The 17,542-nt window shown below is 42.8% G+C and overlaps 1 protein-coding gene across 4 annotated transcripts in view; it reads right to left on the bottom strand.

Annotated features, from left to right (window-relative positions):
• APLP2 (amyloid beta precursor like protein 2) overlaps positions 1 to 17,156 on the bottom strand; it is a 70,818-nt gene extending 53,662 nt beyond the window's left edge. For 3 of the 4 annotated variants that reach the window (XM_054005757.1, XM_054005756.1, XM_054005755.1), the window contains exon 1: positions 17,032 to 17,156. In XM_054005757.1, the coding sequence (XP_053861732.1) occupies positions 17,032 to 17,121 (90 nt within the window). In that variant the 5' untranslated portion in view covers positions 17,122 to 17,156. The remainder of the gene's footprint in view (positions 1 to 17,031) is intronic. The other variant, XM_054005758.1, reaches the window with a different exon arrangement.
• Between the last annotated feature and the right edge of the window lie 386 nt (positions 17,157 to 17,542).

Below are 17,542 nucleotides of genomic sequence, written 5' to 3' on the forward strand. Positions count from 1 at the left end.
CAAACTTTCACTAAGCAATCATGACTAATTTAGCAACAACTTGCTTCTGAAACACAAATTTGCCTGTGTTTTTATTCAGTTATTAAAATGCCATGTTGGGGTTAGACCAGCCCTCTGAAATTTTTGTTGATTGCGGTGAATAGTTTCTCTAAATAGAGATCTGCAGCTCCTTTTAGAACAACAGTTTAATGCTATTAGAAAATTAAGTAATTTACAGCATATAGTAAAAGGGATTGGATCCTAGCCAGCTTAACTGGTTTTACTAGGTCTAAAAAGTCAAATTAGCTGCACTGGGTTTAGCAAGTGCTCTCGTAATTATTGCAGCACTACTGACTGAAGTGTAAATCTGATCTAAGTAAATTTTACTTTTGCCCTTTGTACATGCACATCTGCTTTTTAAATGTACTGGGGTTTTATAGCTCTTGAGTTTATTGAACTAGGTTGGACTGTGGTATTGCCAAATGAAATCAAAACTAAATCAGAACTGCCTTTAATCTTTGTCAAAGAGCTGTCTAACAGTTATCAACTCTTGCATTCAGCTTCTTGTTTCAAGAAGGAAAAACAATATGTACAGATGCACAATTGCCTTGAAGTTTCTTTGAAGGATTTCCCCCCCCCTTTAACTGCTGAAGTTTTATAGTAGTTTAATACTAGGTTGGTGGTGGAAGTGGTTAGTTACTTCAGCTGTTTATGGCTGATAGTCTAAGTCTTTGGTAAAGGGCTTTTAATAAACGAAGCTTCGTAAAGCCCTTAAAGCTTTAGAGTTTGACCATTATTGGTCTGAAGTTTTTAGTATAAAGCAGGAAGTCAGCTAGTTTTTGCAAAGAGTGGGTGAAGTAATGCAAACATGAGCAATTTCCAAGACTGTATGCAATAGCTTGTTTGAGGTTAATCCAGAGTGACCTCTAGAACCAGGTCCAAAGTATCTAAACCCCAAAGAACTTTGATCCCTAGATAGAACTTCCTTTTGAAGTTGCTTAGCTGCTTTTAAACGTGGTCTTATGGGAGCACACAAGGCTCAAGTGCCCGCAAGCCACAGGAACACAAGTCTAAAGATGAAGAGACTTATGGAGTTTATTCACTGTTTTGAATGAAAAGCTTGTGGGTAACTGCTGCAGAGAGAGTTTTGTGGAATCATCTTCTCCTAAAAAAGGCAAACACTGGGTGTGGTTTTCCGGTGTAGATTTTTCTGGTGCTCAGATGCTTCTTGCTAGAGGTAATGTGGGCATGAGGTTGCTGGGAAAACAATTGGGGCACTTGTAAGAAGTGTGCATCTGAACGAGTTTGCCTTTATCAAGAAGCGGCAAAACAAGCTGGGTGCTAGACAACTGAACAAGCTTTAACTTCCTTGCATTTAAAAAACCCAGATGACGACACCAGAAGTGCTGACTTAACACACAAATCCCATCAATACTGTGCTGATTTGAGGGCAGATTGATTCTATAGGTCATTTCAGCCTGTGGGTAGGAAACCGGTGAGCAATTTCAGAGATTTTTTCGAAGTCCAAGCATGGAAACATTGCATAAGTCAATTTCCCATTATGGCCCCAGGGTAGGCTTTTTTGATTAGCTGACTCTAGACATGGTCCACTGAGGCCTTTTATGTTTCAGACACATTCATGAATGTGTATGCGTCTCAACCATAGGGATTAATCTCACTGAAATCAAGTGAAATACTGCAGTGGATTAGCCCTGTGAAACATAATATTCTTTTCACGGGCAACTGATCTGCCACTTGAGATGTATCCACACTCTGAACATGCAGAAGCCCACAAGATAGGAGAACACATCACACTGGTGCCCTGCATGCTCCAATAGCCTTCTGTTTAACAGGTCAAAAGCAAGGTCCTATGCCCGATATTTAAGGCCCTTAATAGACATAGTTCAGCTACTTTTGAGTAGTTCCATTCATGGCCCAAAACTGATGTGCTCAATAGGGACACAGATTTACATTTGATTGAACTTCACTATACGGCACTGGAGGCAGGGAATGTTCAGCAGAGGACCCAAGATTATAGAAATCCATAACAGATGTTAGACTGAGTCCATACCCAACTATCCTAAGATCACCATGTAAACATGCTGACCTCGCCACACAAAGGAGAATCAAATTACAAAGTAGCATGGAGATGGAGAGGAAAGTAATTTAAACTAATCAAGTAACAGCTGCTGAATTAATAGGCAGAAGAGAACAGGGTCCTTCAGAGGCTAAAATACAGTGCAATTCTAGACAGGATCTGGAGTCTAGATACCAGTGTTTCACCCAACAGAACTATCGGTACACTCAAGCTTTCTATAAAAATCAGCTACCTTATGTGTAGGAGGTTTTTTGTTTGGTTTTAAACCAGAGAAAATTCTGACCCAGGTCTCCTACATCCTGAATTGCTAGCAGTTTTGAGGTTATACAGCTCCCTATCCATACCCCATCCCCACAACTTGTGGGGAGGCTGGAAGCTCCTTCAAGTAGTCAAAATAAGATCTCTAGCCAAAGGGAATGGTCAAGTAGCCTGAAGATCAATACCTACAGTCTGGAACCACAAGTCCAAGTCATAGCCAGGTCAATTCAGCCCTTCGTCTTTCCCTCATTTTTACTTTGTTCAGGTGTTTTGGAGGTGACCTTAGTGTCCACACACAGCACACAACCCTCCACTTCAAAATATCTGCTTAGAGTAGGAGTTGGTCCCAATGGACCCTGAACAAGAGCTTTTCCTCCCACAACTGTTGCGCGGTGTGCTCTGCATCAGTTGATCGTATTTCGGTGGTGTGGATAGCTTTGAAGTCATTTAGGATTCTTTAGGATGAAAGATGCTCTATACATACATACATTTTTCTAACTTAAATTTCCCAGTAGACTGAATATACTGTAGTAGTGCAGTCTCTAGGTATTTCCTTATTTCATGCATGCCATATTGTGTGATTTGCCTCTTAATGAGTCTTAATAAATGCTATTTTTATCCTCTTTGCATCACGTACAAGAATGTATTCAGCAATGAGAGGGGCACATTATTGGAGGGATGTCACTCTAACCTTATTAATGACAAAAATATTTTCCCAAAGCACACAAATCCTCACCTCATTCCAAAGCAACTGTCACAAGGCAAACCTCTGAAAAAGCGTGAAATACTCCAATACAGTAAAAGCACTAAGTACTTATAACACTGAGCTACCAGCCCACTAAATAAGTTTTAGACACCCATCAAAAGTCAAGGGCCCAAATTCAGGAGTTCGGGAGGAAAGGGGAGTTCAGGAAGGAAGTCAGCCCACAGGCAAATCAATACCTACAAGTTCAAGTTGTAGCTATGAAAGTGATTACACAAGGCTTTCCTAAGTGCCTAGAGTCCATGGGTGGTCAAACCTTAGCTACAAACAGCTACATGCATTAAACTTGTGTCACAGTGACTATACAGTTAGCTCCAGCTATGTGCTCACTGTTATGTGATCAAGTAAGATTTAATAATCACAAGTCTACTATTGCACCTAATAGCAGAAAAACATGAATAAAATAAAGCCACTTTTTTTTAAAATGGGAGTGTAACTGCAAGAGATCGCTCAACATTACAGGCAAGGTGAAAAATCCAGCTGCAGTCAGGACACCAGGCCTACCAAAAGTAAAAGCCATTAAGTCGCTTTGTAACAACTGGTCTTCCACTACCTCTGTTTACTGAAATAGATGCAGTCCAAGGGCCAAAGATTTAGGGGTGTTTTCAGAAAGTCTCTCTTTAAAGCAAGTGATTTAGTTTCTGTTTGCATTCTCTCTCTGCTAATGAAAATCATGTTCCCCAAATCTGAATTCCAGTGCCCTGGATGTTAATTATACAAACACTGCAAGCAATATACACACACACCAGTTTGTGCTGTGTGGGATGTGCATTAATGTAATGTCCTGTACTTATCTGAAATAAGAAAGTGAATTAACATGATGCAACTGCCATATGGAAGGTATTTGGGGGGATGGGGGAGGGTTTGAGCTGCTCAGGGCCTATTCTGTTTCTCAACCTGAGAAAAAGATGTTCTGAGGCAAGACAGATGTTTAAGGGAACTTTGTAAAGACATAACTAATCTAAAGTTAATGCACATGAGAAAATAGCACTAATGAAGCCAAGCACCGCAGATAGCGGCTGCTCAGAAGAATCCAAGTGTAAAATTATTACTTATTGACTTGAGTATATTCTGAGCTATGGAGTACAATCAGCTATGTATAATGGAAGAGCTTGATCAACGCTAGAACACGTAGCCAAGGACTGGAGGCCCTAAGCAAACTGTAGGCTGAGATTTAGAAAGCCAGAACTCTGTAAGGTCGGATACGGCTCTCTCTGGGCTGGAGCCATACAGGATGCTATACTGCATCAGGACTATGCTCCAACAGCACATCCATCTCCTGCCTTTGCTATTGGTAGACTGTGTCCCAGAAAGTGGCTGTCACCCTAAACAGAAGAGTCACCTACCGACTAGCTTTGGTGCTGAGCAAGAATTGACGCAATTTGAACAAAGCAACGGGGATCAGTGTGTGGGGGAAGGGGTGGGCGACGACAAGTCACACTAGCAGCAGCTAAAAGGTTAGAATAAATTTACCTCTAGGTACAGATTGGCAGTAGGAGAGGGTCATTCATCCACACAGCCACCAAGGTACAAACACAATGCCCGTAACTTTCAGGGCTTGAAAAGCTGAACACCTACTAAGACAGAGATTAACACAAAAGGTTGAGGCCCTCATTGTCCGGGGCAATGCCCTGGTAAGAAGCCCCGCTGCTAATTCCAAGCAGGGTGCTGTTGCTGGATCACTCCCATCTGTCATATGCTATGGCAAGGAGGTGATATACATGCAGAGGGCCTCCTCCAAATCCCTCTTGCTGCTGGAAAGGAGAAGCAGTCATCCACACATACCATTCATTGCTTCCTCTTACTACCACTTGCCTTACTTCCATTGCAACATCGGAGTTTGATGCTCTATGCCCTTCCCCTCAACTCCATTCTGAGTTTTCTTTCACAGGATCTGCATCCCCCAAGCAGTAGTAAAGTGAAATGGATGTGATTTTGGTCAGTTTTGCTGATGCCTGTGGGGTTCAGATTTGAAATAATGAAATTGACCAGAGTCTTAGTCTCTCTTGCTACCCTATCCATCTAGAGTGCTGCACATTTTGTTCTTAAGGCAATGAGGATCTTGGGGACATGGATATCTTCCAGGAGCAGGTTCCACAGTGACGGGTCATCTTCTGAGACAACAGCCTCCACTACATGCTAGCGGTTGACAGTGCCATTACTGGAGGCTAGAACTCCATTTGCAGACTCAGGAAGACAGCACTGGGAAGACATATGTGAGATCATCTTCACAACGAGGGCTAGGAACTCATTACTTTTAAATAAAAGCTTAAAGCCACCAGTTTCTACAGAACTGAAGTCTCTCTAATCTCAACGGAATGCTTTTCTACTCACCACTATTGACACAAAATGCAGCTTGTTAGCAGCCAGTGCAGACTGAGATGGCCCTTAATTATTCCTGTTATTATTTACATGGGGGGGGGGGGGGTGTCAACAGCAGCCTGCTCCATTCCAGAGCCAATTTTTTTATGAATCGCATCCTCAATGCAGCACCTTCCCATTTCCCTTCTACTGGAGGGAAGCAACATATAGGTAAGCATGTGTGGGAAAAGACTTGCCAGACCCCACATTCAAGATCTTATTTTTTGGCTGAGTTTGTTGCATGAGCTAATGTGCTTAATTTAGATCCTGACATGGTTTCATGCTCTTCAGTTTCCCAACGTATATGTGATCTTGCTGTGAATGAGGAACCAGACATCAAATTCAATTTCTTTAGCAGGAATTGATAAATTATGCAAAGAAAACCTCATGTTCAAGTGCCGATATATTCACTAGGTGCTCAAACTGTAGGTTTGTATCAACATTTTGCATTTAATCTTTTGAATGGAATATTTTAATCTGCCCTTCTATTTCAGGCCACAATTACTGAAAGACTGACTGCTAACACTAGTAACCAGCTTGCAATCAACCTCCAGTTATAGTCAGTTACATTAATTTGTGCAGATTCATTTGCCAAGAAAGTAGTTCTAAAGCGATCTTTTCCCATTCACATTGGTGCTAATAAATCCAGATAAAAAGCTTATTCTTTAATTCAGATCTGGCAACAAAGCATGCAGAGTCCAAAACCAAAACACAATTTGGTGATTAAGGGCTTTCCTAGATGCAGCCATACATCAAAGCAGAGACTAGCTACTGTTGCAAAATATGCAATTCAAATCTGCTTGAAATCTCAGATGAATGCATAATGTTCATTGTAACAGATGGTATCTTCAAGGTTTCTCTTTTTGCTGCTGTCACTTCACACTATGCAGTGACAATTAGTGGGATTCATCCACTAGAGAGCTGAAACAGAAATGGGACAAAGCTGTTGGCAGGGAGCTGGATCTAAAAAATAATGCAAGAGAACATAAGGAAGAGGCTAAAGATTATTTTAAAATGCACAAATCTGGCTTTTTTGATTTAGGCATCAAGGCTCAGAATTTAATGTAGGGCAGATCCTGAAAAATGTTTTACCTCTAACTCACCTCAATGTGACAGTAAGTATTTTCTGAATGGTGTAGCGAAAACTGTTACAGAACACGGTTTTATAGGTTTCATGCCCTAGCTATACTTGTGATAAAGTATCAAGTTAAATACCAGCAATGTAGTAGCTATGTAGGTATTAATGTGCTCAGTAAGTAACTTCTTGAGTATCAGATCTTGCTCTATTGTGCAATACAGTAACTGAAGGAAAAGGGAGGCCCAATCAGTAAGTCTGAAATAGAAGTGGTCACTGTTTTTGGTGGGAGGGAGAGAGAGGGGGACTAGAGATATTCTGACTTAATCAGAGGTTTGGTATAAAAACTTCCTTGTACAGCTGTCCCCCTTCCCCTATCCTGCCTAAGCTACAGGCCAGTGAGGTGTCACTAACTGGCTGACCCTAGGCAAGCGCACATGAGCCACAAATCTATTTGCAAGCAACTGGCCATCTTGTGGTATGTGAGTAGTGGCTGTGTTTTAGAAGCACTGAATCAGTGATCTCTCTGTTGCAAACAACACTGCTTCTGTAAAACGTTGCAGAGGTGACCTTGGGAGCCCAGCCTCCCTCTGTGTTATCGCCGGCTGAACGGCTGCGCAGAATTAGAAAGTGGCCACGAAGAACTAAGGAGGACTTTCCACGTCATGTCATGCATGCTGTGCTCCACGGCCGAAAAACAATTGAAGGAGTGGCAGGACAGCGAGAAGAGGGACCAAAAGGAGAACGCGACGTGCCAGAATGAAGCCACGGAGCGGCTCTTAAATGTTATAGAGCGTCAAGTGGACACGCTCCAGGCGCTACTAGCACTGCAAACCGAGCAGCTTTCATCCTTCCCTTCACAAATACTATGGAGCATACAGCATGCAGCTATGAGTATAGAAATATCGTCATTGGCCAAGTCCAGCCTCCCTTATAGGCAGCGCCAGCAGACCTTTTAAACGTCCACAAGCACACTCAACAGTCATTCTGTACTTGCTTCGCCGGTTGTTGAACCACTCCTTGCTGCTCTCAAGGTGCCCAGTGTATGGCTTCATAAGCCACGGCATTAAGGAGTAGGGAGGGTTCCCCCAGTATCACAATGGGCATTTTGACTTCCCCTACTGTGATCTTCTGGGAAGAAGGTCCCTGCTTGCAGCGTCTTGAACAGGCCAGTGTTCACAAAGATGCATGTGTCATGCACCTTTCCAGACCGGCCTGAGAACCATACAGAAATACCCCTGCCAATTAACGTACTCAGTGGCTAGGTGGTCTGGTGCCAGAATTGGAATGTGTATGCCATCTATCGCCCCTCTCCAGTTAGGGAAGCCCATTTGTGCAAAGCCATCCACAATGTCATGCACATTGCCCAGAGTCACGGTCTTTTGGAGCAGGATGCGATTAATGGCCCTGCACACTTCCATCAATTCGAGTCCAATGGTCAACTCCAACTGGTTAGCGACAGATTGGGAGCAGTCTGGAGTTGCCAGCTTCCACAGTGTAATCACCACGCGCTTCGCCAATGGCGCAGCAGCTCTGATTCTCATGTCCTTGCGCCACAGGGCTGGGTTGAGCTCATGGCTTTCCTCATCCAGAAGTTTTGCAGTCACTGCTCGTCATCCTAGACAAGCATCACCATGTGATCCCACCACTCGGTGCTTGTTTCCCGAGCCCCAAAGCAGCGTTCCACAGTGGTCAGCACCTCCGTGAATGCCACAAGCAATCTCCGGTCATAGCTACTATGTGTGGCAAGATCAACGTCGAACTGCTCTTGCCTTTGTAGTTTAAGGAATAACTCCACTGCCACTAGCAACAGAGCGAGCAGCATATTGGTCAACAGTGCAGGATCCATTCCTGCAGACCGAAGAAGCAGAGCAGAGAATACAGTACACAAACTGTTGAAAAATGGCACCAAATGTGGATGGAAGCACAGGGACTGCTGGGATGTGAAGCAATGCATCACGGGGCATTGAGACAGGACCCAGGATGCCCCGTGGCCCCCTCCCCAGAACTCTTAGTGGCAGAAGAGGAAGAGATGCTCTGTGGGACAGCTGCTCAGAGTGCACTGCTCTGAATACTGCTGCAAGTGGGAACATGCTAACGCACAGGCAGCTGACAGTGTGAACACACAACAGTCGTTTCCCTTCAGCACTCCGAGTGGCACTATAACTGCAGGCACTGTAACTCTGCCAGTGCACACATGCCCTTAGCATTGTAACTGGGCACAGACGAACCCTAAAGCTCCTGTCAGCAAGGATCTACCAGAATCCCAGAGGTCAGCAGGAATAAGTTAGAAAGTGAAGGTGTCTCATAAGTGTCCACTTATTCACTAGTAAGGCTAAGATTGTGTCAGTTTTTTAGTAAAAAAGTCATGGATAGGTCACGGGCAATAAACAAAAATTCACAGAAGCCATGACCTGTCTGTGACATCCGCTGCTGTGGCTCCATAGTTCCCCCTCCGCCCACTGCATCTGGAAGCTGTGGGGTGATCATTTCACCCAAAGAGAAAATGAGACATTCTGTGACTTCCATGATATAAATGTAGCTTTATTCATAAGAAATAAACACTCCCCGCCCCCCTCCTATTTTTTTATTGCTACTGTGGCATTGCATTTTATTTAATCAGATTATTTTTTCAATCCCTTATTTCCAGTCATTAATACACAGGGCAGGGAGTTGTATTGAACTGCCTTTCTACAATCACTTTTCAATCTAGAACCAAACAAGGAAGAGACCATCTGACCACAAGTTATGAAATGCAGAGTTACCAAATATTTTGTACACTTCTCCTGTTTTATGCTCAGTTCATCTACTCCAGACCTGCCCTCCATGAGCTAACAAAAATCTTATCACATCACTTGTTTAACACTGAATGACTAACATGCTGTAGTAGCAGTTTGTAGATAATTTCCTATCCAGTCTTTGAACCTTTGCAAGTTTTACGAGTTGTTCAAACAGGCTTACTTTGCTTTCATTTTTCATCTATATGTTAGTTTTGGAGACTGCTGCAAAATCTAAGACTACAACTGTGAATATTTCTTTTTTCATGCTCCCACCCAAAAGAGGTTATTTCAAAACTTTCTGATTTCTAATAGAAGAGGATTTTAAGGAAAATTTGTATTCAAACTGTAAGGCAGTTATACTTGTAGTCAACACAACCAGTTCCTGGTAGCTGAACAAAAAAAATTCTAAGTAGTCTATTTTTGCTACTTTGCCAGCAGAGATGAGGGAGGGATAGCTCAGTGCTTTGAGCATTGGCCTGCTAAACCCAGGGTTGTGAGTTCAATCCTTGAGGGGGCCATTTAGGGATCTGTAGCAAAAAAAAAAAAAAAATTGGTCCTGCTAGTGAAGGCAGGGGACTGGACTTGATGACCTTTCAAGGTCCCTTCCAGTTCTATGAGATAGGTATATCTCCATATATTGTATTATCTGATCTCACTCCTGGGATGGGCAAAAGAAATTCACCTTCAGGTACTATGCTTGGCTTCTGTCTTACAGGCAACATGTAGGAGTAGGTTCAACCACAAGAGAAGTTGCAAGGTCACTTGCCTTCCTCAAGGCAAGTAAGTTAGAGTCGCACAATGCTGTTGGATTTCCTGTATTAATCACCAGAGATGAAAAGGGAAGTATGTTGCCCCAGTGTTCAGGTGCTGTATTTCATAACATTTTAACTTTTGCACCCAAGTATAAACAAGCAGCATACAGATGAGTAAACCAAAAGGGAGAGAACTCCTGTTTGAGTTACTTTAGCTTAAATAAAAATATTTTACCACTGATAACCGCATGAAAATTGATTGCAAGTAAATGTGCTCGACTGGCAAATGGTGCAACTATGCCTTTTTACACAGAAAGCATATACAGGTCCGCCTCTCCAAATGGGTGTTCATTTTCAGGCATTACAGTGGACCTTTTAGATCTGTTTAGTTGGAGAAAAAATAAAGTGCTGTTAAACAGCTTAATTGCACAAGTTTCTGATCAGGTTGATACCCGATTACATAAAACCCTCTACTCTAGAGTATTTTTTGCCGCTACCGAAGTTAATTTAGCTTCATTTGCAGAACCATTAGTATTTTGGTCACCCAGCTAAAGTCAAAACTTAACACTTCCTTTTGGAATGCAATTCTGAAGGTCTGAGTTCTTTGAACTCAAACATTAGCTCAACTAGCTAAGCTGCCATTTTGTAGCAGCTACAGGAAGCTAGACAATGAAGTTAAAATGACTTCAGCCTAGTTTCTTTTGAAAAAAAGATTTTCACAGTGTACCTGTGTGAGGTTGGACTACAGCTGAAGCACTTGAATAGTTAGGTATATAAACCATATTCATTCAGTAGGAAAATAGCCTATTATGCAGTCCCATGGCAGACACTACTTAGGTCTCACAACAGGAATTAGTCGTTTAGGGCCTGATCCTACACACAAACACTTACTGCATAAGTAATGATACTTACAAACTTAAATGTTTAGAGGGTATCAAGCACTTAGGTTTCATGTTACACTTGCATGGAGCAGTAAATTAAATGATATTTTTAAAGCTTGTAGGAGTGGCAATGTGCGATCAACTGAAATTTAAAAAAAAAAGGGTAGAATACCAGAAAACTGTCTGACAGATCCAGATTCTCTTGGAAGTAATGAAAACCCTTTCACTTAAGACAGAGGCACAGTAGATATCCCACTAGAAAACAAATCAAGGAGAGACTGACTGAGCTTAAAATCTTTTCTACCTCTAACAGCTTGGTTAGTCATAAAAAGTATTTTTGAAATTTGTTAGGGTTAAAGTCCATTAAGACATTTTATTTGGAGTTCACCTCTACCTTTGTGAGAAAGTACAAATCTCTTTAAAACACCCCTTATATCCTAGTTTAGACAAGCCCTAACTCAATGAAGAACATTCAGGTCCCTTGCACTGTAGGAAGAACTGCAAGTGTCTGTCCCACTACAAGCCCCCTTTAGTCCATTATTAAAGGGACACTTGGAATGGACACCTTCTTGCGTCTTCCCCCCCTTACTATTTGATAACAATCCCTGTCAGTGAAAATAATTATTTCTCATTTTCAGTTTTACTTCATGATTTTTACTTTTAGCTATTTTCCCTGACTAACTGGGACTTTCATAGCAATGGGGAAATTCTTTTTGAAAAGAAACCTGACTGCAAAAATCAAGACAATTAACAGGGAGACTCTGGGGGGAGAGAGCAGGGGGGGAGACAACCCCCCAAAAAAACTTTCAAGATTACACTGAGCTCTTCCTCTCCTGAAAACAAGCTCAGTGTAAGCTCAAAAGCTTGTCTCTCCCTCCTCCTCCCCCCCCACAACAGAAGTTGGTCCAAGAAAAGATATTACCTCACCCACCCTGTCCCTCTCGTATCCTGGGAGAGAGACTAACATGGCTACCCCACAACTAGATATCAAGTTGACAGTATCCCTCCAAGATAATCCAATTATAACATTCATGCTTTGCCGACAATCAATTTGTCACTACTGGCTGATAAATGAGTGATCACATACATACACGGAAATTCAACAACAACATGTATTTCAGGAAGAAACAACTCAGGATCCTTCAGCTACAGAACTAGGTGTGAAACTACCAGAATAATGTATAGAACACTACAGGTGTCTGAAGCATCCCAACTATGAGCCATATATCATTGTAGATTAAATGCCATGCTTTCTTCTCGAGAGTATTAATTAAAATCTTTAGTAAAAGTGAGTTTTCCCTCACAAATGAAGACTGAAGGCAAACAGGCCAAAGACTACTTTAGTGTTCAGAGTGTTTAGTAGTTAGTGATGAGGTTAGTTTAAAGTGTTGCAATCTAGCATTAGAGTTAATGGCTCAGTTTTTGTATAATTGATGTGAAACTGCAAAGTGTTATGCTCGTTTTGCATTTGCAAGTTACATGAATCTAGGATCAAAGTCTGAACCTTTAATAAAACATTTGTTGAAAATGCTGCAGGCAAAATAAGTTCTGCCTGTAAGATACTTAGCCCATAAACCTTATACAGAACTCTGCATATAGATTACATTAGACAGGTTTACAAGAGTAAAAGATTAAGATACTAAACTTTCCTTGGACTACTGGGTGTTGAGGGGGACAAAAGGGCAATATATAGCAATAGATGCTTTGGCCCTATTACTTCTATGTTTAGGGGTAAGGAATTAAGCATTACTATTACAATATGTATTTTTAAAAAGTGAATAAATCCATCTCCTACAAGATTACACATCAAATGTGTAAAGACAAGGATTAATTTTTTTTTCTTTTTACACAAACAGGAAATAATGTTTCAAAACAACTACAGGCAAGCAACCCCTACACCTTAAATTCCAGGAAAGCTGAAAACATTCTCCAAATAATGGGGTTTACCTCTCTCCATCATTATAACTTGCAATAAGAACAGCAGCACCTCCCGGTACTACCTTATGCATGTTTTCTATTTGTCTTTCTTCCTTGCATCTAAATACATATCAGAAGGACCTTACCTCTAAGACTTGAGAAAGTCTTTAGATATGCTCATCTTGTTTACATATGGAGACTGTGATAAAATGCAGCATGAAACTTAACTACAAAGCTAGCTTGCTTCCAGTTCTAACAATGCGGCTATTAAATTTTGGGAACTGAAATTTTACAGAACTGATTTCTTGGAACTGTAATGTGGGAGTGGTAATTTCCCCAAGTGGTCATCTGCTGAGTCAAAAGAACAAGTCACTGAGGCTGGCAGCAATGGTACAAGACATCTATATTTGAAAATGCCCAAGTGTATCAAAAAAATAATGACATTGACTAAACAATTATGCCTCAAGGTGATCTGGTTTATACCTCACCCAAAACCCTAGTTGTTATTCAAGATTGGCATGGCCCATAGATAAGCATTCACAATAGCTATATAAAAAGGCCATTACAAAATAAATCTCATTTTTAAAATCTTGTTACGTTTGTATTACTTCAGACTCAATTACATAAAAGGTCAAGTGAATAAAGCAGAAACTTAATGTCTTTAAAGGGCTTGAGAATAGAAATGAAGGAGTTGATAGTTGGAATAAAGATTAAGTTACAATGATTTTTAAGCTTGACATCCAGTGTCTTTTTGAAGCTCTCCTAGCCAACTTCGCAAACAAGAGGCAGGAAGCATAAGTTCAAATAATTTAAGTCATCTGAACACACACCACTATGCAAGAGAAACCACCACCATTAGATAGTTGCCACAATCAATGGACCAGCTCTTCTGTTGTGTGTTCATATTCCAATTTATTTGGAAGGGACCTTGTCCAAACTACATCTTTCATCAACACATGACAGGGCTCAGGGGAGAAAGTCTGACTGTCACCAATGACAGGTCTTTGCAGAATGCACTGTCCAACATGAAGTTTCATGTACAGATATTTCACACACACACTGAAATAAGGAAAGGAAAAACAAGTTGTTTGCAGATTACTGGACATACATAAGACAAGCATCTGAGATATTGAAGTGATAGAAAATCCACCTAATGGGAACATGCCAAAGCAAAGCACACACAGTCATGCATTTTCCTACTGCAAGTAACAAGTGTATAATTTAAAATTATCAAAACCATGATATTCTGCAAATTCTAGGAAATGACCTGGCACCCATACTACAGCATTGAACACAATATAAAAATGTAGATTGGTGGTGAACTCAACTCACAACAGTTTTAATTCTTGTCTACACTAACATTTCACAGCTGCAATTCTCCACAGGTAATCACAACAGTAGAGGCTGGAGTATCAAATGGATTCAAACTGAGTTGTTTAACCGTACTGAGAGCAGGTTTAAACAACAGTGGTAAATACGCATAAGCTACAGCCTCCACCCTTCATACCACACTAATCTCATGTCCTAATTTTTCTAGTGTAAACAAAGCCTTGAAATAAAATTAAAGCTATTTTTGCTTTCAAACAAAGCAGTTGGCACACCCCACATGTAGTGCAAGCTCATAAGCAAATCTTTCACAAGGGATGTGTATAAGCAGCTGAACTTGTCTAGGATATGACAGAGGAAGTGGCCTACAAAGTTGGCAGAGGTTTTAACAGGTGCAGGAGATTAATCCAACTCTCTCAGAGAAATACTAAAGGCTCTTCACTGGCAAGTCAGTGCCAAGTAATCTGATCTGGGCTTTAGCTAGAATTCCTCAGGCCCAGCCTTAGTTATCTCCCTGGCAAAACACCACCAAGGCAGATTTTTCAGGATCATGTCCTGTCATCAGCTTACCACCAGGATACATCAGACCTGTAGTAATTTTTGACAGAGAACCATAACACATGCAAAATAAACAGGTGAAATGCCATTCTCTAAGTGATAGTTGCACAGGAAGGGGGGGGGAATCACTGACTATATTAGTTCAACAGAACATTTATGAGGAACATTTAAAGAAATGTTCTTGCTAGTTGGTAATGACAGAAATCTCGGGGCTTCAGATTTTAGTTCAGTGCTGCTGTAGCCGTTCTGCTTAATCAAAGCTGCTACAGTCTTACAGAAAACTAAGGTGTCAAATCAGGCCATTCATAAATATCCACAACATGTCTGTCCCGCTCTAAAACACTATCAATGCAAGATGGATGTAGCAATTTAATGTATGTATTATGAAATTAGAACCTTTGTATTGGATGATCAGCATGTGCTTAACTACCTATTGTGAGAGTTCACCCTGGTAGACAGATTATGTTGAAAACGGAGTCCTAAACTACCGTGAGATCTTCCTATCTGCCATGTCCTGTAACTAGTTAGCTTAGAGAAGTTTGTTGTTTAAGGACTTCAAGGAAGGGAGCCTTAACACTTTTTTATTTTGTTTTATTATTCCCAATTTGGGGAAAAAAAGACATTTAAATATTTCCTAGTCATCAGATGCAAACCCACTGCACTTGGATAAAGCTTTAATCTAAAAGACAATACAATGGATATTTTAAAATTGAAGATTTATTCAGAATCTATTAAGAGGATAATGAAGCCTTGGCCAAATGGATGCATTTAACTGAATCTTTTCCCTATGAAGTTGCCCTCTAATAGCCTAAGCTTCTAGACGAATCTGAGAAACTCACATTTCTTGTTACCCTGCCAAGAATGCAGAGGTCAGTTCTCATGGGGGGGGGGGGGGGCGGGGTGTTAGACGAAAAAGGTACCACAGAGGGATTCAGCTAGTTAACCCTGAAATCTGAAACTAGACAGGAAAGGACATTCCCAGCCTAATGCTGCAGCATTATTGTTGACACAAAATGAAAATAAGAATTTGTTTCCTCCTATCCCAGGACAGATTTGCATAAACCTGTCCAACTCAAGACCACTGCATCAGTTCTTTCGACGCAGGGAAAAAAAACAAAACAAAACAAAAAAACCACGCTTTATATATTCCAGGAATCCTAAATTATCTTCACAGGCAAAAGGAAATTCCGCTACACTTATCCTTTCAGATCAGAAATTGCTGTTGCTGCTTTAGAAACAACATGTTAAGATGGCGAAATGTCCTCTTTCTACAGAACTGATACCACCTTTCCTGAACCATCTCCTATCTAGATCTGCTGGCCAATGAATATTTCATCGCTTTCTGTTACAAAAGTGCTGCCCTTGGATAGCATTCGATTCTTTTGGTACATGTAAGAAACACAAGGACACTGATGACACCTTTTCCTTAAGCTCAATTTGCAGACCACTGAATTAGGAAAGCAATTATACCCAGTTGATACTGGACAGCTATAACAAATGGGCAAACACAAGCCAAACATGCCCGCTGGCATGCCAGCATTTCTATGCTATGGCCCGAGACACTAGGGCATTACAAACGTAACACAATCCAGGCGAACAAAATTATCAGAAATAAATCAGGCTGCGAGACTTGCCAGTTCAAGTTCAGCTCCTATATGTGAAGAACGTGACACCAGCTACACCCCGCCGCCCCCCGCCCCCAGAGGACTTTAATCACCAAAAGGGCGATGGGGTAACTTCCTTTTCCAGTCCCGTTTTACCCTGATTTGTTATCCCCGAGCTGGGCATTGGTGGGTGGGGTGCGGGCAAAGTCACCCAAAGCTCTAGATCCTGAATCAAGAGGGAAAATAGGCTGCAAAGCGAGTAACAGTGTTTGATCCCAGAGAGCAAGGCTCTTTCCCCCTCGGAAGGGCCCCCCAGTGGGAAAGTGGGGGTCTCTCCTCCCCCCCACGGAAATGCCCCCCCCCGTCGGAAAGTGGGGGTCCCTCCTCCCCCCCCCTCGGAAATGCCCCCCCCGTCGGAAAGTGGGGGTCTCTCCTCCCCCCCACGGAAATGGCCCCCCCCCGGTCGGAAAGTGGGGTCAGAACAGATAACCTGAGGGGGCCAGACGAGGGGCTGGCGATTCCCCCTTCCCACCCCGCCCTCGGTGCCTTTCACGCGGCCTCTGCGGCGGCTCCGCGGAGGCCGGGCGCCGCCACTGCGCCAAGGCGGGAGGGGGCTCTGCGGCGGGAGCCCCCCCGGCCCAGCCACGCAGAAACCCCCACCGCTCCCTGCGGGCCGTACCTCGATGTAACCGGCCAGCGTGGCCGCGGGGCCGGTGAGCGCCAGCAACGGGATCAGCAGCAGCAACGCCAGCTCCCCGCTCGCCACCATCCTGCCCGTCTCCGCCGCCGCCCCGCAGCTTCTGCGGCCTTAACGCCCCGAGCCCGGCGACAGCGGGAGCCGCCTCACAAAGCCACGCCCACGCCAATCACAGAGAGCGGAGTCACGAAACCACGCCCCTATCCCAGCTCCGGCCAATCACAGCGACGTACAGACGACACGGCCGCGCCCCAGCTCCAGCCGCTACGAGAGCAAGACCCTGCGAGGGAGGGAGCCACGCCCATCACTCCGAGTCTCCGCCAATCAGAGCAAGGGCGACAGGGGAGCATCCGTGCAGCACCCGCGCCCCCAAGTGCCAGCCAATCACGGGAAGTGGCCCCAGGCTGCCAGCACCTGCCACCATGCACTGCCACCCAGGTGTGGGCTGGGCTTGGGGCTGGAAAAGGGGCGGGGATTCTGCGGGTGGGAGAAT

Source organism: Malaclemys terrapin, chromosome 15 (assembly GCF_027887155.1).
Source record: "Malaclemys terrapin pileata isolate rMalTer1 chromosome 15, rMalTer1.hap1, whole genome shotgun sequence".
Taxonomy (NCBI): Eukaryota; Metazoa; Chordata; order Testudines; family Emydidae; genus Malaclemys; species Malaclemys terrapin.